The sequence below is a fragment of the Nilaparvata lugens genome, chromosome 9 (assembly GCF_014356525.2).
Source record: "Nilaparvata lugens isolate BPH chromosome 9, ASM1435652v1, whole genome shotgun sequence".
NCBI lineage: Eukaryota > Metazoa > Arthropoda > Insecta > Hemiptera > Delphacidae > Nilaparvata > Nilaparvata lugens.
The window spans coordinates 45,081,062-45,104,203 of record NC_052512.1 but is presented as its reverse complement, the minus strand read 5'-3'; the positions used below and the strand labels follow the sequence as shown (position 1 = coordinate 45,104,203).

General features: G+C 35.1%; 3 protein-coding genes across 3 annotated transcripts in view; 2 read left to right on the top strand and 1 right to left on the bottom strand.

Moving 5' to 3' along the window:
• Window positions 1–4,882, bottom strand: part of LOC111062157 (sorting nexin-27) — a 42,431-nt gene extending 37,549 nt beyond the window's left edge. Inside the window, 1 exon segment of the mRNA XM_039435979.1 lies at window positions 4,600–4,882. Within this exon segment, the coding sequence (XP_039291913.1) occupies window positions 4,600–4,856 (257 nt within the window). The 5' untranslated portion in view covers window positions 4,857–4,882.
• Window positions 4,883–5,145: 263 nt separating this feature from the next.
• LOC111055458 lies at window positions 5,146–15,784 on the top strand. The gene is made up of 4 exons (XM_039435978.1): window positions 5,146–5,304; window positions 7,442–7,504; window positions 12,629–12,741; window positions 14,316–15,784. Exons 2-4 carry the CDS (start codon window positions 7,471–7,473, stop codon window positions 15,345–15,347), a joined length of 1,179 nt encoding a protein of 392 aa, XP_039291912.1. The 5' UTR covers window positions 5,146–5,304; window positions 7,442–7,470; the 3' UTR covers window positions 15,348–15,784.
• Window positions 15,785–18,490: 2,706 nt separating this feature from the next.
• LOC120353173 lies at window positions 18,491–20,805 on the top strand. The gene has a single exon (XM_039435977.1). It carries the CDS (start codon window positions 18,524–18,526, stop codon window positions 20,771–20,773), a length of 2,250 nt encoding a protein of 749 aa, XP_039291911.1. The 5' UTR covers window positions 18,491–18,523; the 3' UTR covers window positions 20,774–20,805.
• The last annotated feature ends 2,337 nt before the right edge of the window (window positions 20,806–23,142 follow it).

Genomic DNA, 23,142 nt, shown 5'->3' with positions numbered 1-23,142 from the left:
GTAATTATGGGTAAAATTGCCTGAAATCCATCAAATGTTTTTCTGTGTAATTTTATTATTGATAAAAACCTTAATCCTAAAATCCTAAAGTCCTCGTTGTCCTTGGTTATAATATATAATGAATAATAATTAGCGCGTTGTGCTTGGTTGCACCTCTGCTCACTATAGCAGCCACAGCAGTCACTGTTACCAACTTCATTTCGATTTTGCTGCACTGTTGCTCCATATAACCTACTAAGTATTTTGCGTTGCCATGTTGCAAATCTGGAGTGCAGAAAAATTTTTCCCGCACTAGAGCGGAAAAGTGATTCTTTGCGTTCTGTAATCAGTGCAGCAATGGCCACTTTTCAACGTAACTGTAGGAAAAATATAAAACAACAATATTATATGATTGAAGAGGGACACACGATGTGTACAAAACTATGATTGAAGAGGGACACACGATGTGTACAAAACTATCTTCTACCCGAATTTTGATTGATGTTTTTTAAAATGGTAATAGTTTATGTTTTCACTTTCCTATAAAATAGGTCTAACTTGTACTTGATTCAAAATAACATCAAAGTTTTCAAGGTTTTCTAAAATTATAGCAAAAACTCACAACCCATATAGAAAAGATAGCATACGAAGATATGCCATGATAAAGGACCGTTCGTTATGTAGCAAATATGAGTGTTAACTGAAGCCGATAGTCCTAGTAGTTGTTTTTGGTGAAGCTATGTGACGCTGATAGTCTCTCATACTGGAAGTTTTGTATCTAATTATGGTGTTGTGTATCGAGTTGAGATGATACTGTATCATATTGTGTTGATACTGTATCATTTATGGTGATATGCCATGATAAAAGACCGTTATGATGCAAATGTGAGTGTTAACTGAAGCCGATAGTCCTAGTAGTTGTTTTTGGTGAAGCTATGTGACGCTGGTAGTCTCTCATACTGTGCCCTTCTTACACTCTTACACTCCCAACAACACACTAATAATAGACAGTGTATAGGGTGTCTATGTTGCAAATGTGAGTGTTAACTGAAGCCGATAGTCCTAGTAGTTGTTTTTGGTGAAGCTATGTGACGCTGGTAGTCTCTCATACTGTGCCCTTCTTACACTCTTACACTCCCAACAACACACTAATAATACACAGTAGTCAACAGTAATCGGAGAAGAAATTTTCTATATAACGAGTATTGTAATATCCAGTTGAGATTATACTGTATTATATTGTGTTGATACTGTATCATTTATGGTGATATGCCATGATAAAAGACCGTTATGATGCAAATGTGAGTGTTAACTGAAGCCGATAGTCCTAGTAGTTGTTTTTGGTGAAGCTATGTGACGCTGGTAGTCTCTCATACTGTGCCCTTCTTACACTCCCAACAACACACCAATAATAGACAGTAGTCGACAGTAATAGGAGAAGAAATTTGCAACACAACGGCCCTTTATCATGGCATATCTTCTTATGCTATCTTATCTCTGTGATGTTACAAACTATATGAGACAATAAGGCTGTACACTAGGGTCGTTATAGTCTACTAATTCAATATTAAATGATACAGTATCAACACAATATGATACAGTATCATCTCAACTTGATATTACAATACTCGTTATATAGAAAATTTCTCCTCCGATTACTGTTGACTACTGTATGTGAATTATCTTGAAATTATTCGACAAATTTACTATTTGATAATTAAATATTATGATTTATCTGTCACTGTCTTGTTATTGTTGAATGCATAGGTTCAATGTCTCTGATAAGGCTCATTATCTTGTGCACATATTATATATATATATATATATATATATATATATATATAATATATATATATATATATATATTATATATATATATATTATATATATATATATATATAATATATATATATATTATATATATATATATATATATAATATGTGCACAAGATAATGAGCCTAATGTGGTAAATAAATGACTTGGTAGTAAGATTTCTGGGTACAATGCACATAAATTAGAATACACAGCATCAAAGTCTGCTTAATAAAATTGGTTTGTAATAGGCTACTCATCTGTACATGTCATAATAGCAGTATTTGATTGACATTGGTGTTGCTATGCTTGTCTATTATTTGACAAATTCTGGGTACAATGTACTTATAGTAGAATTCTCGTTTCAAAGTCTGCATCTGCTTAAAATTGGTTTGTAATATTCATCTGTCCACGTTATAATGGCAGTGTTTGATTGACATTGGTGTTGCTATCCTTGTCTATCTTTCGACAAAGCTGATAGCGCTATCATTTTCTAGCTTTTCAACGTTACCAGATTGTTTTTCATCAATGTAGGAATATTATTAAACAAAGTATTCAATCTCAATAGTTATTTGTGCAACTAGTGCGCAAAGTGACAGTTTGCTGCACCGAAAGAAACGTTTACTTTCTTGAGTTTCTTGAGTGCAGCAGAGGAACTTTGCGCACGTATTTCACATTAAGTTTTTCCTACAGTTACCATTGAATATGAAAAGTGGGTAATTATGGGTAAAATTGCCTGAAATCCATAAAATGTTTTTCTGTGTAATTTTATTGTTGATAAAAACCTCAATCCTAAAATCCTAAAGTCCTCGTTGTCGTTGGTTATAATATATAATGAATAATAATTAGCGCATTGTGCTTGGTTGCACCTCTGCTCACTATAGCAGCCACAGCAGTCACTGTTACCAACTTCATTTTGATTTTGCTGCACTGTTGCTCCATATAACCTACTAAGTATTTTGCGTTGCCATGTTGCAAATCTGGAGTGCAAAAAAATTTTTCCCGCACTAGAAAAGGTGATTCTTTGCGTTCTGTAATCAGTGCAGCAATGGCCACTTTCCAACGTAACTGTAGGAAAAAACAATTTAGCAATGGTTCGTAGTTGGAAAATGATAGTGTTATCTGCTTTGTCTAATGACAGACAAGGATAGGCTAATACACCAGTGTTTATCAGATGCTAACTTGATGTCACTCTGGGTTTAAGCATAGGAAGCATATCTCATAGTACAGGTCGTTTATGTTGCAAATTTCTTCTTAGATTACTGTCTATTAGGCCGGATAGTGTTTTGTTGGGAGCGTAAGAGTGTAAGAACGGCACAGTTTGAGAGACTACCAGCGTCACATAGCTTCATCAAAACAACTACTAGGAATATCGGCTTGAAATAACAGTGGAATTTGCAACATAAACACCCTATAACATAGCAAATTTTATTTGTGCAATCTTCTTCCTATAGTTTTAGTGATACCGTATGTGATGTTTTATAATGTTTAAATATGTGATACAATAAGGCTGTACACTAGGGTCGTTATAGTCTACTAATTCAATATTAAATGATACAGTATTAACACAATATGATACAGTATCATCTCAACTTGATATTACAATACTCGTTATATAGAAAATTTATCCTCCGATTACTGTTGACTACTGTATGTGAATTATCTTGAAATTATTCGACAAATTTACTATTTGATAATTAAATATTATGATTTATCTGTCACTGTCTTGTTATTGTTGAATGCATAGGTTCAATGTCTCTGATAAGGCTCATTATCTTGTGCACATATTATATATATATATATATATATATATATATTATATATATATATATTATATATATATATATATTATTATATTATAATAATATATATATATATATAATATGTGCACAAGATAATGAGCCTAATGTGGTAAATAAATGACTTGGTAGTAAGATTTCTGGGTACAATGCACATAAATTAGAATACACAGCATCAAAGTCTGCTTAATAAAATTGGTTTGTAATACTCATCTTTAGGTACATGTTATGATAGCAGTATTTGATTGACATTGGTGTTGCTATGCTTGTCTATTATTTGACAAATTCTGGGTACAATGTACTTATAGTAGAATTCTCGTTTCAAAGTCTGCCTCTGCTTAAAATTGGTTTGTAATATTCATCTGTCCACGTTATAATGGCAGTGTTTGATTGACATTGGTGTTGCTATCCTTGTCTATCTTTCAACAAAGCTGATAGCGCTATCATTTTCTAGCTTTTCAACGTTACCAGATTGTTTTTCATCAATGTAGGAATATTATTAAACAAAATATTCAATCTCAAAAACAATTTAGCAATGGTTCGTAGTTGGAAAATGATAGTGTTATCTGCTTTGTCTAATGACAGACAAGGATAGATAATACACCAGTGTTTATCAGATGCTAACTTGATGTCACTCTGGGTTCTAGCATAGGAAGGTATCTCATAGTACAGGTCGTTTATGTTGCAAATTTCTTCTTAGATTACTGTCTATTAGGCCGGATAGTGTTTTGTTGGGAGCGTAAGAGTGTAAGAACGGCACAGTTTGAGAGACTACCAGCGTCACATAGCTTCATCAAAACAACTACTAGGAATATCGGCTTGAAATAACAGTGGAATTTGCAACATAAACGCCCTATACCATAGCAAATTTTATTTGTGTAATCTTCTTCCTATGGTTTTAGTGATACCGTATGTGATGTTTTATAATGTTTAAATATGTGATACAACTGGTAAATTTGTGATTTATGGATGGATAAATTGGTGTTTGAATGTATTTTAATTACTTACACTTCCAAAATTCTGTCTCCTTTTTTGACCCCAGCTTTTTCTGCAGCTCCACCATCCAAAACTGCACTAACATGTTGTAATGGAGCATAGAGTTCTCCATTTATGCTTCGCAATTGACCTCCTTCACTAACCTGGCCGCGAACATTGAAACCAAATCCTGTTTCTGATTTTGTAATTGTTACTGTGCGTGGTCCTGAAGGAATCATATTATTCCTTTCATAATCTCTTGTATGACCCTCCGAATCGTTTTCGGCCATATTTACTACTTCACTGAAAATACGACAGAACTCCGGCTGTAGTCCACTGCCTTCCTTATCGAACAGAAAAAGGACTAATTTTGAATCGAATGACAGGTCCAAAAAAATAAAATAACACAACATTTAATCGATATTAGAAAAATCCATCCATAAATATAATAATAAAATATTCCAATCTCCAATAAAATGATTCAACATAATAAATGAAATAATATTTTGTTTGATTTCAAAAGTATCAAGTTATCAGCTGTTCAAACACGGAAATACAACAGCTGATCTTTGTTTTACAAAATCGAATTTGTCATTCTGCAAGAAGTTATGAGTATTTTATCAATTCTATCCATAAATTAATTATGTTTTAGTGTTTTGAACGCTTTGTACATCACAGTTTTCTTTGAAATATCATGGGGATCTTCCTGTCTGTGTTATAACAACTAAAAGATCATAGGTAAGGTAGCTTATTCTGTTAAATTTGTTTCTGAAGCATTTCCTTGACTTAACCTATGTGCTCAAATTCAGTATCAAAGTCTATATTTTTATCTGGATTTATTTAAAAGCAGTCAAACTAATTGCAAAATGGCTTGTGTTAAATTGGCGATCTTGTTACTAATTTTTATTGCAGTAAAACATATTGTTCCTTAATTAGTTTTCTACGCATACGGTACTCTACACTTCCGTTTATTTTATATCATGTCCATTTTTATTCTTTGAAAGTTTTAGTGTATCATGTCTACCGTTAAAGATTTAATTTCTTGCTTATCTACCTGAAAATGTAGACAATGTCAATGCTCTTATTATGTAACTCCAGCACCAGCGGTACACAATTGTTTGAAACTGTATTCTATCCAGTTGGATGCATATATCCGCATTGTCTCTAATTTTGGCCAAAGTCTAGCTCCTGTGCTATTATACCTGTTATCAAATTTTTGGTTGGGATCGATTTAGTATGCTATTTTGATTACAAAAATTTAACGGCGGCCACTCTTCACATATTAAAAAATATATAATAATTTGGTTTTACTAACCTTACTTTGTTCAAGATTTTTTACACACCTCTAATTACGCAGACCTCTGGACCTATTATCACGCTGGTTAGAGGTTAATGTTTGAAAGGTAAAAATATAGGTTTGGTTTTTGCTTTTAAACGGCAATAATAATATGCTGGAAGGTACTAGGGATCAGATCAGTACATCAATAAGTACTGTATCGACCTATCAATAGTTTAAAATCAACATGGCTGACATGGAAAAGTTAAATACATGCAAAATTGTGCTACTTTGAACTTCTATTATTTTAAAAACAATAGTGACCGCCGTTTAATTTTTATGATTAAAATAACATACTAATTCGATTCCAACCGAAAATTTGATGACAGGTTTCACAGCACTGGACCTAGATTTACGACCTAATCTCACCTAAATATTACATTATTTATTCAAACTCATGCTCACTACAATAAATTTATAATGAGGTTATAAAATATCTGAAATTTGCAACATAACGTCCTTTAACATGGCATATCCTATAAGCTACTATTAAACGAGCTATTTCTGTTTATATATCTGTATGTGACCGGATCTCGAAAACGGCTCTAATGATTCTCTCGAAATTTGGAACAAAGTAGGTTTATGATATGAAGATTCGATCGCACTAGGTCTCATTCCTGGGAAAACTCGCTGAAGGACATTAAAAGGATAATTATTATTCATCTTTGGAAAAACAGCTGATAATATTTCGTCGTCTGTTGATGATGGAAGTGAGTGAGCGAGTTCATGTGTGTGGGACTGTGTCAAAATTATGAATCAGCTGTTGAACTTTTGTAATCAATCAGGTACTTAGTACCGGTTGCAAAAAAGCCGGGTTATTTTCAATCCTGATTAATTCCAGTAGATCTATCTTTTTGAAATGGTCTTCTCTGATTTGATTGACGTGAAGTTAATCAGGATTAAAATTTATCCGGCTTTTGTTCAACTGGGCCTTTGTGAGGGAAATTTTTGCATTCCTCTGGGAATTAATCTCAATTTATTGATATTAGATAAAACATTTCTGTATGAATGTTAGTTTAATTTCTTCTTTCGAAATAATTTTTTTATGCTTCTGTACTCCAGCGCGAAGCTCGGTTCCCTGATATTAGTATATTAACAAATATTGTAACAAACATAGTATATCATTCTAAATCGAATTCATAGTAGGTATACCTATTTGTAATTGATGATGTATTTGTTTTTTGAAGAGTGAATAAATTGTTATTTTGATGAGTGATAGTAGCTTAACCTATATTTTGATTTGGACTGTAGTATAGATTTGAAAAGGGACAGTTTTGGGCACAAGCCTGTTGTGCCTCCTCATATAACTGTAAAAATAATTGTACGACTGAGAAAATGAATAAATAAATATAAGCTATAAATTCAATCTTTCGTTACAAATTTGCTATGCTTTTACACTCCAGAGCAAAGCTCGGTCCCCTGATATTTATTCTTATGCTATCTTTTCTCTAGGATATTGTACAGCTGTGTTGATAAAAAAGAACCGTTATGATACTAAAATTGAATTGATATGATTGTATATATTTTTTATTTTTCCAGATGCTGTAAATATCTTCACAACATCAAAAATGTATCACAGCAGGATTGAGCCTGATAAACAATGTAAGTAACATACAAATACATTTATCTATTTATTCATAATTATTCTATAAGTGATAAAATATATAGTGTGGTCCACGTTATAATGACAGTGTTTGATTGGCAATAGTATTGCTATCCTTGTCTATCATTCAACAAAGCTGATAGCTCTATCTCTTTCTCGCTTTGCTTTGTTGCCAGATCGTCTTCCAACAATGTAGAATTAATAATTAATTAACATCATCTTAATAATGAAGTTATTGAAAATATAATTTCTTGCATAATAAAATATAATTGGAAATTTAAACGAGAATGAACAGTTAATATTACATCAATAGACCTGTATCAGCTACCGTCTATAGAAGGCTTTGACAAAACAGAGGTTCTGCAACGTTGTTCTCCTATCTTTCTACACTGCCATTATAACGTGGACCTCACTGTAGTGGAGCATCGTTGGTAGATTATTGACCGAGCGAAGTGATGTCTAAGATTCAAGTTGACGGTTTGGCATTTCTCTTAATGTTTAAATGTTTATATGTTGCGCATTTACGGCGAAACGCGGTAATAGATTTTCATGAAATTTGACAGGTATGTTTCTTTTTAAATTGCGCGTCGACGTATATACAAGGTTTTTTGGAAATTTTGCATTTCAAGGATAGGTAATATAAAAGGAAAAAGGAGCCTTCTTCATACGCCAATATTAGAGTAAAAATCAGACTATAGAATTATTCATCATAAATCAGCTGACAAGTGATTACACAGATGTGTGGAGAAGCCAGTCTATTGCTGTATTTCCATAAGGTCTATAGTTTCAATCAGGTACTTGTGGATGATGAGAATACTGCGTGAGGTCTACTGTTCACAGAACTACTAGTATCAGGGAAGGTAAATCAGAGTGTTTTAATAACGCATGTATTAAATGTGTCAGAGCAGTAATAATAATAATAATACCGAGTGACATGGGTGGCTCAGAACTGGTGTCACAGTTTTCAGGTCTCATCCGATCTTAGCATCTGTTATTAGGCAGCCGGGACCGACGTTATACGTGTCCATTGGAGAGCAATTAAAAGCGACTAAGTTAGAATAGAAAGTAGAAGGAATCTTGTACATTCAGATACATGCATTAATTTAATACTCTTATGTTATACTCAAATACTAGTAGTTCTGTGAACAGTAGACCTCGCGCAGTTATGAACCACAGCCTCCTCTTATACTGTCCATCAGAGTAAATCCTGTCTGTATGTCGTGTCGGCGAGATATCGGTGTGAAAACGGCTAATGGCTGTTGGGGTTGGTGTATCAAAAATGCGAACATCAGAAGCTAATCAATCACCTTCAAGACATACTGGCAACAGGACAGCCCTAGTTCAAAGCAGAGAAAGGTCGAGAGACAATACTATGTTTCTTTTAGTTATTAATTGCATGCGTTATTGCACGCAATCAATAGTTCATTTAATAGTGCATAAAAATTGCGTTCAATGAGGCATGCAATTAATAGTCGACACAGCTGCTGATTTTTGCCAGGTTACATTGAGATATTGAATTGCATGCGTCATGTCATGCAATCACTTGACAGCTGATTTATGATGAATAATTCTATAGTCTGATTTTTACTCTAATATTGGCGTATGAAGGAGGCTTATTTTTCCTTTTATATTATCCTTGAAATGCAAAATTTCAAAAAACCTTATATATACGTCGACACAAAATTCAAAAAGGAACATACCTGTCTGGTACGTGAATACTGGTTCTTCAAATTTGAATATTTCAGAACTACAAGTTTCAAATGCTCTGAAGTGGACTGTATGAAAACTAATCAAATCTTCGAGTTGAATAATATATCCATTCAGGAAAACCACATACAAAGAACATAGTAAATCAGAAAATGTAGGCCTACTCACCAAATCCCAAATCCAACATGTCGCGAATCGAATTGTTTCCCTATTTATATTTGAGGTAGAAGGTGGACAGTTGGATAGGATATAGATGAGAGGAAAAGATAGATGAAATTATGCGAATATTAAAGTTGGTTCCTTGCTGTTTTCCCGTTCTGAGATGAAGTTTACTGTCTGGATATATATAACACTAGCCGTCAGGCTCGCTTCGCTCGCCATATCCGTCTAGCCAGGACCTGGACCCCCGACTGGATCGTCCAAGAATGAGATCAGCAGGCTCGCTTCGCTCGCCTGCATTTTTCATTTGAGCATTTTATCACATGTTAGGACAATCCAGTCGGGGGTCCAGACTAAACGTCTGGCTAAACGGATATGGCGAGCGAAGCGAGCCTGACGGCCAGTAATATAATATTCCCAGGATTGAAGTAGCAGTGCCCAATCAATTTTTCTGCGATAAATGCAATTCAATCTTCGACTTGGTGCCAACCTAACAAAGTCAACTCAACTTAATGCCAACCTGACAAAATTATTAATTTAGTTGCCAGTTAACAACTGTTTCGAAGAGGTACTCTATCTAGATTATAGTTCTATAGTAACATATGATATGGAAATGTCAATTATAATTAAGAGATTGGGAGAAGAAGAATATACATGTTAAAAGACGAACTTTAAACCCTTAAAAACAACCGTTAGAGTTAAAATATTGCCAAAAGATTTCTTAGTGCGCCTCTAAAGGGCCAACTGAACATACCTACCAAATTTGAACGTTTTTGGTCGGGTAGATTTTTAGTTCTGCGAGTGAGTGAGTGAGTGAGTCAGTCAGTCAGTCAGTGAGTGAGTGCCATTTCGCTTTTATATATATATAGACTATGACATGACTATTGATAAAAAGAAAACTAAAAATTGAGTTCTAGCATTCACTTTTCACTAATACGAAACATGAGTAACTTCTCACGTAAAACGAAAATACAATTTATGTACACGAATAAACTTTTTGTGTAGTTGAGAAGTTGATATTGTGGTAATTATTCATATTGAATGAAAAAGACTAAGAAATTGTCAAAAAACCACTGATTTATTGATAATTAGAAAGACCGGTTTCGGTTATTACACCATTGTCAATCTCTGATAAACAAATCAGTGGTTTATTATCAATAAATCAGTGGTTTTTTGACAATTTCTTAGTCTTTTTCATTCAATACACGAATAAATGTATAGGCCGAATTTGCTATAATATTAAACGACACAAATATTTAGGCAGATTCCGGACGAATTTCCTGAATCTTAAAGCCTCGAAAGCGAGTACATAGCTGTACGAAAGCTAAATTCACACTGAATGGCAAACTATCCAGTGCCTCAAACGTTAAATTGATGAGTAATGGATATTATAAAATTATAGAACTCTCCGGCCATCTGGCAGTCAATGAGCAAATGAATACAATTTCAAATGGCCTCAACATCATCAAATTTCATGAAAACCTATTGCCGCATTTTGCTGTAAATGATACAGTATCATCTGAGCTTGATACATAATACAATAATTTTATACAAATCTTTATTCAGGTTTATAGCAAGAAGTAGGTTTGAATAACACTCATAATGATTTTATAATCTTAATGATTGAATAATCTTATTCTTATTCTTAATGAGTAGATTACCAGAACCATAAAGATTACATTTTAATTATTCATTAATCTATAATATAATAAAGTAAAGAACTGGCGTCTACACGTAGGGGATAGGAAATTCACAAATGACGCATCATCATGTCTCAACTACTCAACTGATTCACTTGAAATTATGCAAACAGATTCTTGATTTACTGAGGATGGTTGTAGGCCTATTTTTCAATATTCAAGATTTCAATAGGACAAGCTTTTAATTAGATCCTTTTGGAGCACGGGTCACCTGCCAGTTCATTAATAAAATCACAGTCACAATTTAATTCAGCTATTACTTTCCTTGCCCTATTACCATAGGTAAGGAAAGTATTGCTTTCCAAAAAAAATTAAGGTACCCCAATTTGTAAATTTCTATACGTTTCAAGGTCCCCTAAGTGCAAAAAAGTGGTTTTTGGGTATTGGTCTGTATGTGTGTGTGTGTGTGTGTGTGTGTATGAGTGTATGTGCGTCTGTGTACGCGATATCTCATCTCCCAATTAACGGAATGACTTGAAATTTGGAACTTACGGTCCTTACACTATAAGTATCCGACACGAACAATTTCGATCCAATGCAATTCAAGATGGCGGCTAAAATGGCGAAAATGTTGTCAAAAACAGGGTTTTTCGTGATTTTCTCGGAAACGGCTCCAACGATTTTTATCAAATTCATACCTAAAATAGTCATCGATAAGCTCTATCAACTGCCACAAGTCCCATATCTGTACAAATTTCACGAGCTCCGCACCATCTGTGCAAAGTTCGATTTTAGATTCCCAATTATCAGGCTTCAGATAAAATTAAAACTAAAAATTTTGAGTGGAAAAGATTAAGCATAAAAATCTCTACAATAAATGTTCAGTAACATTTCCACCTAAAATTGAAAATAAGCACGAATTTCGAGAAAATGTTATTATTTCAATTGCAAACTGTTGGCAACTGTTGATTCTATTAAATGATTCACTATGAAGAGATAGCAGACCTTGTATGTCTCCAGCGTTATTGTCCTGTCACCAGCTGGCTCAGATATTTGTTTATAAGTAGACTTGAGATTCGCGGGAACACTAGCGTCTGGTGATCAATTTTCATAACGGCAAGGAATGTTGTGTGAGTGCGCCACACCAGATTTTTTGTTGATTTATTTTGTATTCAATAATAATTTATTGTATTTGAAAAAACACTTCACTCGCTTGGGCTACTTTTTAACAAATTTATTTTTATTTATTTACTCTTATGGCTTTTATCGGCAGAGAGATCCTTTCGGATGTTCTGCCTTGCCCTATTACCCAATGTCATTTCCTATCAACACTCAAGTTCATAGGTTATGTCTTGGGTTCTTCATTTTTCTCACTAAAAATTTGCACTATCACTTCCTGAGATCCTATTTTGTGAATTTTAAAATCAAGTAAACTATTTCCAAACACAAAATCACATTTGAAAAGCAAAACTATAAAAATTTTTATGATAATATTGAACTGAAAATTTCAAATTATTTATTATTTTATTTATTTATTATTTTTTTATTAAAAATAATATAAAAATCTTGTAGTACCCTTTATTTTTTTATTAATTATATTTGATATTTATGTTGCAGCTTCTTACATGGATGGGATACCGGTCAAAATCAGTGAACTTTACAAGCCTCCCAAGAAAATTACATTGCCTTTGGGAATAGTTAATAGACAGCCTATTGAGCATTTTGAAGAGGTAATTATTAATCAGTTCTTCTTCTTCTTCTTCTTCTTCTTCTTCTTCTTCTTCTTCTTCTTCTTCTTCTTCTTCTTCTTCTTCTTCTTCTTCTTCTTCTTCTTCTTCTTCTTCTTCTTCTTCTTCTCTTCTTCTTCTTCTTCTTCTTCTTCTTCTTCTTCTTCTTCTTCTTCTTCTTCTTCTTTCTTCTTCTTCTTCTTCTTCTCTTCTTCTTCTTCTCTTCTTCTTCTTCTTCTTCTTCTTCTTTCTTCTTCTTCTTCTTCTTCTTCCTCTTCTTCTGCTTCTGCTTCTGCTTCTGCTTCTCCTTCTGACACCATAATTCGATACAGCACTTCTAAACTTTGAATGAATTCTGCAAATCATGCCATATCTTCTCATGCTATTTTTACTCTATGGTATCACAATAAATTATTCAGTATTACCTCATGCTATATGATACAGTGTTATCAAACATGATACAGTATCTACCCACATGATACAGTATCATCTCAACTTGATACACAACACCATAATTTTATACTGAACTTTTAAACTTTGAATGAATTCTACAAACCATGTCATATCTTCCCTTGCTATCTTTTCTTTATGATATCACAATAAATGATTCAGTATCACCACACATGATACAGTATCAACTCACATGATACAATATCATCTCAACTTGATACACAACACCATAATTCGATACAGCACTTCCCAACTTTGAATGAATTCTACAAACCATGTCATATCTTCCCTTGCTATCTTTTCTTTATGATATCACAATAAATGATTCAGTATCACCACACATGATACAGTATCCACTCACATGATACAGTATCATCTCAATTTGATACACAACACCAAAATTCGATACAGCACTTCCCAACTTTGAATGAATTCTACAAACTATGGCATATATTCTTATGCTATCTCTTCTTTATGGTATCAAAATAAAGGATTCAGTATCACCACACATGATACAGTAATAATTTTATACTGAACTTTTAAACTTTGAATAAATTCTACAAACGATGTCATATCTTCCCTTGCTATCTTTTCTTTATGGTATCACAATAAATGATTCAGTATCACCACACATGATACAGTATCACCACACATGATACAGTATCACCACACATGATACAGTATCTACCCACATGATACAGTATCATCTCAATTTGATACACAACACCATAATTCGATACAGCACTTCCCAACTTTGAATGAATTCTACAAACTATGGCATATATTCTTATGCTATCTCTTCTTTATGGTATCACAATAAAGGATTCAGTATCACCACACATGATACAGTAATAATTTTATACTGAACTTTTAAACTTTGAATAAATTCTACAAACGATGTCATATCTTCCCTTGATATCTTTTCTTTATGGTATCACAATAAATTATTCAGTATCACCACACATGATACAGTATCTACCCACATGATACAGTATCATCTCAACTTGATACACAACACCATAATTTGATACAAAACTCTGAATGAATTCTACAAACCATGCCATATCTTCTCATACTATCTTTTCTCTATGGTTTCAACATACTAAATTAGTGTCGTCTGGTTTCAGTATGACTTCCGTTTGGAGAGAAGCACTGCTGAGAAGATGTCAAGGCTCCGAGAACTGAAGGAGGCAAACAAAGAGAAACGTCGACAACGATTAGAGGCCGAAAATAAACGATTGGAGGAGCTGAAGAAAGCAGAAGATACAAAACAAACAGAAACTAGACAAGACAGTGACAGTACCCCAACACAAGAAACTGAAAACCTGAAGAAAATTAGTGAACCTGAGAAAATTAGTGAAGGAGCATCGTATGTGGTTCCGATTTGTGCGAAAACTAGCAAAGGAGCATCATATGTGAACCCAATGTGTGCTACTGAACATAATATGTTGACACCTGTACCTGTTAATCTCCCTGTACCCGTTCAATCAATCAGCAATTTCAACCCAATCAAGAGCAATCAACACTTCAACATCTCAGATTTTGAATCTGATTCAAGTCCTTTCGACAATATGGAACTGAAAACTCTGAATGATATTGCTGAGCTGGCATCTGTACTGCAGCCTAACAATGATGTCCCAAAACCGACCTATCAAAACTACCAGTCCACAGATAATCGCAAAGTCCCAAAACCCTCCTATCATACCTACCAGTCTCCAGATAATCAAGATGTCCCAAAACCGACTTATCAAAACTACCAGTCCCCGGATAATCGAGATGTCCCAAAACCGACTTATCAAAACTACCAGTCCCCGGATAATCAAGATGTCGCAAAACCGACTTATCAAAACTACCAGTCCACGGATAATCGAGATGTCACAAAACCGACCTATCATACCTACCAGTCCATGGATAACAATCAAGATGTCCCAAAACCCTCCTATCATACCTACCAGTCCACAGATAATCAAGATGTCGCAAAACCGACCTATCATACCTACCAGTCCACGGATAACAATCAAGATGTCCCAAAACCCTCCTATCATACCTACCAGTCCACGGATAATCGAGATGTCACAAAACCGACCTATCATACCTACCAGTCCACAGATAATCAGATGTCCCAAAACCTACCTATCATACCTACCAGTCACGGATAACAATCAAGATGTCCCAAAACCCTCCTATCATACCTACCAAGATAATAATCAGCTGTACAATCACCAGAGCTACCCTATAAACATTCCAGAACGTTCATACAACAACGGGTAACCTGGTACCAAACAACGGATATACCTATGGGAATATGTTCAACAATACCTCGGTTAGTGATCCAAATCCTACGTTTGGGATCAACAACAAAGAGTTAGTTACTCCAGTACTCTGACAACCACAGCGTTGGGGTACAAGTCCATATACGACTGAACCAGGTGTCTATACCTCCCAGAACAGTGATATTAATGCAGTGAGGCCTAAAATTGGTGAATATAGACTCAACGTTGGTGAGAATACAGTGTATTCAAGTGATTATAGAGTTAAACTTGGAGAAAGTGCGGGATATTCAAGTGACTATAGACCTAACTCACAAGAAATACAGGCTCAAAATAGACCAGCTGATAATACGGGGTACTTAGGTAATGAATATCAATATATTCCTCAAACTGCCTCCAAATTTGGGGCAACATCTTCCACCAATAATGGTGTGTATGTGTCTAAATTTGGGGGAACAGCAACTAATTCAGGGGCAAATAATTCGTCCAAATTTGGGGCAACATCTTCCACCAATAATGGTGTATATGTGTCTAAATTTGGAGGAACAGCACACATGATACAGTAATAATTTTATACTGAACTTTTAAACTTTGAATAAATTCTACAAACGATGTCATATCTTCCCTTGATATCTTTTCTTTATGGTATCACAATAAATTATTCAGTATCACCACACATGATACAGTATCTACCCACATGATACAGTATCTACTCACATGATACAGTATCATCTCAACTTGATACTCAAGACCATAATTTGATACAAAACTCTGAATGAATTCTACAAACCATGGCATATCTTCCCATGCTATCTTTTCTTTAAGGTATCACAATAAATACAGGCTCAAAATAGACCAGCTGATAATACGGGGTACTTAGGTAATGAATATGCCCAGCAATATATTCCTCAAACTGCCTCCAAATTTGGGGCAACATCTTCCACCAATAATGGTGTGTATGTGTCTAAATTTGGGGGAACAGCAACTAATTCAGGGGCAAATAATTCGTCCAAATTTGGGGCAACATCTTCCACAATAATGGTGTATATGTGTCTAAATTTGGAGGAACAGCAACTAATTCAGGAGCAAATAATTCGTCTAAATTTGGGGAAATGACAACTAATTTGGGAGCAAATAGTCAATATGCTGCTAAATTTGGGGGTGGTTCTGCGTCAACTGTCAATCTAGGAACGACAAATAGTTATCTGATGCAAGCACAGGGTGTAATGAATAGTAGAGGTTCTGAAACAGAGGATACCAGTGAATATTGAATACTAGTAGGACTATATGAAACCTAGATCTAGTGATTATTTGAATTCTAAGATCGGTGGTAGTAAAAATAGTGTGAATTATGCACAAGGATTCTCGTGGAGTAGTTACAATTATGGAGCCACCAATTCGGGGAGTCAACTGGTGGTCAATCAAGTGACGAAGAATTCGGGAAGTCACCTGGCTGAAAACTCAGAAAATCATTTGTTGGTATCGGAGAACTCTGATGTGACCAATTTGATACGGGAATTGAAACTGGAACTGGACGATAGGAGAGAGAATGATAGTCGGAAAATGATGCAGAATGAGAGGGTAATAGTGACCAGTGTAGCTGTTGAGGTGAGAAAATATTTTAATGTTCATTTATTTTATTTATTGACCAAGCGAAGTGAGGTCTAAGGTTCAAGCTGACTGTTTGGCATTTCTCTTTGTTTAAATGTTTATATGTTGCGCATTTACGGCAAAACGCGGTAATAGATTTTCATGAAATTTGACAGGCATGTTCCTTTTTTAATTGCGCGTCGACGTATATACAAGGTTTTTGGAAATTTTGCATTTCAAGGATAATAAAGAAGGAAAAAGGAGCCTCCTTCATACGCCAATATTAGAGTAAAAATCAGACTAGAATATTCATCATAAATCAGCTGACAAGTGATTACACAGATGTGTGGAGAAGCCAGTCTATTGCTGTATTTCCATAAGGTCTATAGTTTCAATCAGGTACTTGTGGATGAGAATACTGCGTGAGGTCTACTTCACAGAACTACTAGTTAATCATTCAGAGTTACACAACTTACAGAAAATTACCACAGGCTTATAAGCCCAAAACGGTTCCAATTCTAATCTATACAACAGTTCAAATGTAGCTAGGTTATGTGTCACTTCAACATTCTTCTGTACACACTCAATTTACAATTCAAAACACACAAAAATTAAATTAAAAAATACTTCTAAACTAGTAGTTCTGTGAACAGTAGACCTCACGCAGTATTCTCATCCACAAGTACTTGATTGAAACTATAGACCTTATGGAAATACAGCAATAGACTGGCTTCTCCACACATCTGTGTAATCACTTGTCAGCTGATTTATGATGAATAATTCTATAGTCTGATTTTTACTCTAATATTGGCGTATGAAGGTGGCTCCTTTTTCCTTGTATATTATCTTGAAATGCAAAATTTCCAAAACCTTGTATATACGTCGACGCGCAATTAAAAAAGGAACATACCTGTCAAATTTCATGAAAATCTATTACCGCGTTTCGCCGTAAATGCGCAACATATAAACATTAAGAGAAATGCCAAACCGTCAACTTGAATCTTAGACCTCACTTCGCTCGGTCATCAACAGTCCAAATGTAGCTATAGTGAGGTCCACTTTATAATGGCAGTGGATAAAGATAGGAGAATAGCGATGCCGATTCTCTCCATTAATTAATTATATTTCTACACTGTCAAAAACATAATTGTCATCGTTGTGGGGCTAGAAAAGGATAGTATCACCGGCTTTGTCGAATGATAGACAAGGATAGCAGAACCAAAGTTGAAAAAATACTGTCATTATAACATGGACCTCACTATAGGAATGTGTCACTTAACATTCTTCAATTACACATTCAATTTACAATTCAAAACACACAAAAATCATTTTGAAATTAAAAAACACTTCTAAATTAAATCTACAAACCATGCCATATCTTCTCATACTATCTTTTCTCTATGGTTTCAACCTACTAAATTAGTGTCGTCTGGTTTCAGTATGACTTCCGTTTGGAGAGAAGCACTGCTGAGAAGATGTCAAGGCTCCGAGAACTGAAGGAGGCAAACAAAGAGAAACGTCGACAACGATTAGAGGCCGAAAATAAACGATTGGAGGAGCTGAAGAAAGCAGAAGATACAAAACAAACAGAAACTAGACAAGACAGTGACAGTACCCCAACACAAGAAACTGAAAACCTGAAGAAAATTAGTGAACCTGAGAAAATTAGTGAAGGAGCATCGTATGTGGTTCCGATTTGTGCGAAAACTAGCAAAGGAGCATCATATGTGAACCCAATGTGTGCTACTGAACATAATATGTTGACACCTGTACCTGTTAATCTCCCTGTACCCGTTCAATCAATCAGCAATTTCAACCCAATCAAGAGCAATCAACACTTCAACATCTCAGATTTTGAATCCGATTCGAGTCCTTTCGACAATATGGAACTGAAAACTCTGAATGATATCGCTGAGCTGGCATCTGTACTGCAGCCTAACAATGATGTCCCAAAACCGACCTATCAAAACTACCAGTCCACAGATAATCGCAAAGTCCCAAAACCCTCCTATCATACCTACCAGTCTCCAGATAATCAAGATGTCCCAAAACCGACTTATCAAAACTACCAGTCCCCGGATAATCGAGATGTCCCAAAACCGACTTATCAAAACTACCAGTCCCCGGATAATCAAGATGTCGCAAAACCGACTTATCAAAACTACCAGTCCACGGATAATCGAGATGTCCCAAAACCGACCTATCATACCTACCAGTCCACGGATAACAATCAAGATGTCCCAAAACCCTCCTATCATACCTACCAGTCCACAGATAATCAAGATGTCGCAAAACCGACCTATCATACCTACCAGTCCACGGATAACAATCAAGATGTCCCAAAACCCACCTATCAAAACTACCAGTCCCCGGATAATCAAGATGTCGCAAAACCCTCCTATCATACCTACCAGTCCACAGATAATCAAGATGTCCCAAAACCTACCTATCATACCTACCAGTCCACGGATAACAATCAAGATGTCCCAAAACCCTCCTATCATACCTACCAAGATAATAATCAGCTGTACAATCACCAGAGCTACCCTATAAAACATTCCAGAACGTTCATACAACAACCGGGTAACCTGGTACCAAACAACGGATATACCTATGGGAATATGTTCAACAATACCTCGGTTAGTGATCCAAATCCTACGTTTTGGGATCAACAACAAAGAGTTAGTTACTCCAGTACTCTGACAACCACAGCGTTTGGGGTTACAAGTCCATATACGACTGAACCAGGTGTCTATACCTCCCAGAACAGTGATATTAATGCAGTGAGGCCTAAAATTGGTGAATATAGACTCAACGTTGGTGAGAATACAGTGTATTCAAGTGATTATAGAGTTAAACTTGGAGAAAGTGCGGGATATTCAAGTGACTATAGACCTAACTCACAAGAAATACAGACTCAAAATAGACCAGCTGATAATACGGGGTACTTAGGTAATGAATATCAATATATTCCTCAAACTGCCTCCAAATTTGGGGCAACATCTTCCACCAATAATGGTGTGTATGTGTCTAAATTTGGGGGAACAGCAACTAATTCAGGGGCAAATAATTCGTCCAAATTTGGGGCAACATCTTCCACCAATAATGGTGTATATGTGTCTAAATTTGGAGGAACAGCAACTAATTCAGGAGCGAATAATTCGTCTATGACAACTAATTTGGGAGCAAATAGTCAATATGCTGCTAAATTTGGGGGTGGTTCGGCGTCAACTGTCAATCTAGGAACGACAAATAGTTATCTGATGCAAGCACAGGGTGTAATGAATAGTAGAGGTTCTGAAACAGAGGATACCAGTGAATATTTGAATACTAGTAGTGACTATATGAAACCTATATCTAGTGATTATTTGAATTCTAAGATCGGTGGTAGTAAAAATAGTGTGAATTATGCACAAGGATTCTCGTGGAGTAGTTACAATTATGGAGCCACCAATTCGGGGAGTCAACTGGTGGTCAATCAAGTGACGAAGAATTCGGGAAGTCACCTGGCTGAAAACTCAGAAAATCATTTGTTGGTATCGGAGAACTCTGATGTGACCAATTTGATACGGGAATTGAAACTGGAACTGGACGATAGGAGAGAGAATGATAGTCGGAAAATGATGCAGAATGAGAGGGTAATAGTGACCAGTGTAGCTGTTGAGGTGAGAAAATATTTTAATGTTCATTTATTTTATTTATTGACCAAGCGAAGTGAGGTCTAAGGTTCAAGCTGACTGTTTGGCATTTCTCTTTGTTTAAATGTTTATATGTTGCGCATTTACGGCAAAACGCGGTAATAGATTTTCATGAAATTTGACAGGCATGTTCCTTTTTTAATTGCGCGTCGACGTATATACAAGGTTTTTGGAAATTTTGCATTTCAAGGATAATAAAGAAGGAAAAAGGAGCCTCCTTCATACGCCAATATTAGAGTAAAAATCAGACTAGAATTATTCATCATAAATCAGCTGACAAGTGATTACACAGATGTGTGGAGAAGCCAGTCTATTGCTGTATTTCCATAAGGTCTATAGTTTCAATCAGGTACTTGTGGATGAGAATACTGCGTGAGGTCTACTGTTCACAGAACTACTAGTTTAATCATTCAGAGTTACACAACTTACAGAAAATTACCACAGGCTTATAAGCCCAAAACGGTTCCAATTCTAATCTATACAACAGTTCAAATGTAGCTAGGTTATGTGTCACTTCAACATTCTTCTGTACACACTCAATTTACAATTCAAAACACACAAAAATTAAATTAAAAAATACTTCTAAACTAGTAGTTCTGTGAACAGTAGACCTCACGCAGTATTCTCATCCACAAGTACTTGATTGAAACTATAGACCTTATGGAAATACAGCAATAGACTGGCTTCTCCACACATCTGTGTAATCACTTGTCAGCTGATTTATGATGAATAATTCTATAGTCTGATTTTTACTCTAATATTGGCGTATGAAGGTGGCTCCTTTTTCCTTTTATATTATCCTTGAAATGCAAAATTTCCAAAAACCTTGTATATACGTCGACGCGCAATTAAAAAAGGAACATACCTGTCAAATTTCATGAAAATCTATTACCGCGTTTCGCCGTAAATGCGCAACATATAAACATTAAGAGAAATGCCAAACCGTCAACTTGAATCTTAGACCTCACTTCGCTCGGTCATCAACAGTCCAAATGTAGCTATAGTGAGGTCCACTTTATAATGGCAGTGGATAAAGATAGGAGAATAGCGATGCCGATTCTCTCCATTAATTAATTATATTTCTACACTGTCAAAAACATAATTGTCATCGTTGTGGGCCTAGAAAAGGATAGTATCACCGGCTTTGTCGAATGATAGACAAGGATAGCAGAACCAAAGTTGAAAAAATACTGTCATTATAACATGGACCTCACTATAGGAATGTGTCACTTAACATTCTTCAATTACACATTCAATTTACAATTCAAAACACACAAAAATCATTTTGAAATTAAAAAACACTTCTAAATTAAATCATAGAGAAACAATAGCGTAAGTAGATATGCCATGGTATAGGGCGTTTATGTCACAACTTTTACTGTTATCTCAAGCCGATTACTATCGATTATTGTAGATTTTTACTGTTTTGTTGGGGTGAGAGTGTATGAACGGCACAATATGAGAGACTACCATTGTCACACAGCTTCACGGGAAAGAATTACATGAACTATAGGCTTGAGATAACAGTAAAAGTTGCGACATAAACGCCCTGTACCATGGGATATCTACTTAAGCTATTGTTTCTCTATGATTAAATCAATCACAATTAATTAGAAAATTCCAAACTTTGAAAAAACTATAAAATTTTGAGACCAAAAAGACAAACACACTATTTAGAACTTATTACAGCTGTAAGAAGTTGTAATATTCAGCCATAAGATAATAATTATTGATTTGATATATTATTTTGTCTATACTACCATAGAGAAACAATAGCGTAAGTAGATATCCCATGGTATAGGGCGTTTATGTCGCAACTTTTACTGTTATTAGCCCAGTCAAAGGTTTTTTCAATCCGAAAATTAAATAAAAGCTGAATCTTTTACCATCGATAGAACCCTCCCAGAGGGTCATTCTCCCAAAAGTCCCAAGAAATCCCCTTGGAGCTTTCCCCCCTAGCCCCCCTCAAAGTTGAAAAATGCAGGTAATCACGGAAAATCAATTATCTCTGTACCCATTGATCGGAAACAGTTCTATTATATGTCATTCGATTCGTTACATTATGGACTACAATATTAGTTCTATTCATTTTTTCAATAAAATTAAGAGTTTTCTTGATAAAATAATATATATGTAAAAATTTAGGGGGTTTGCGATTGAATTTTTTTGTTTTCTTCGATTAACTTCAAAGCAAGTAGTTTTAAAGAAAAATGAGTCGAATAATTAATGTAGTCACTCTCATTGCAAATCCACTGATGTATATTTTTCTGTATTTGCGATTCGATTTGACGCCGTGGAAGGGGAAACAGTCGACGCGGAACAGCCCGGCTGACTCTCTTAGCCATAGTAAACAGCAAACTGGTAATCAATTATCTCTGTAACCATTAATCGGATAA

Bases quoted from the DNA above. Each gene is read 5' to 3' on its own strand.
- LOC111055458 (XM_039435978.1), top strand. From the start codon at position 7,471: ATGTATCACAGCAGGATTGAGCCTGATAAACAAT. The intron at 7,505-12,628 runs GTAAGTAACATA...TTTATGTTGCAG, and splicing joins GATTGAGCCTGATAAACAAT to CTTCTTACATGGATGGGATA. The intron at 12,742-14,315 runs GTAATTATTAAT...GTCTGGTTTCAG, and splicing joins CTATTGAGCATTTTGAAGAG to TATGACTTCCGTTTGGAGAG.
- LOC120353173 (XM_039435977.1), top strand. From the start codon at position 18,524: ATGTCAAGGCTCCGAGAACTGAAGGAGGCAAACAAAGAGAAACGTCGA.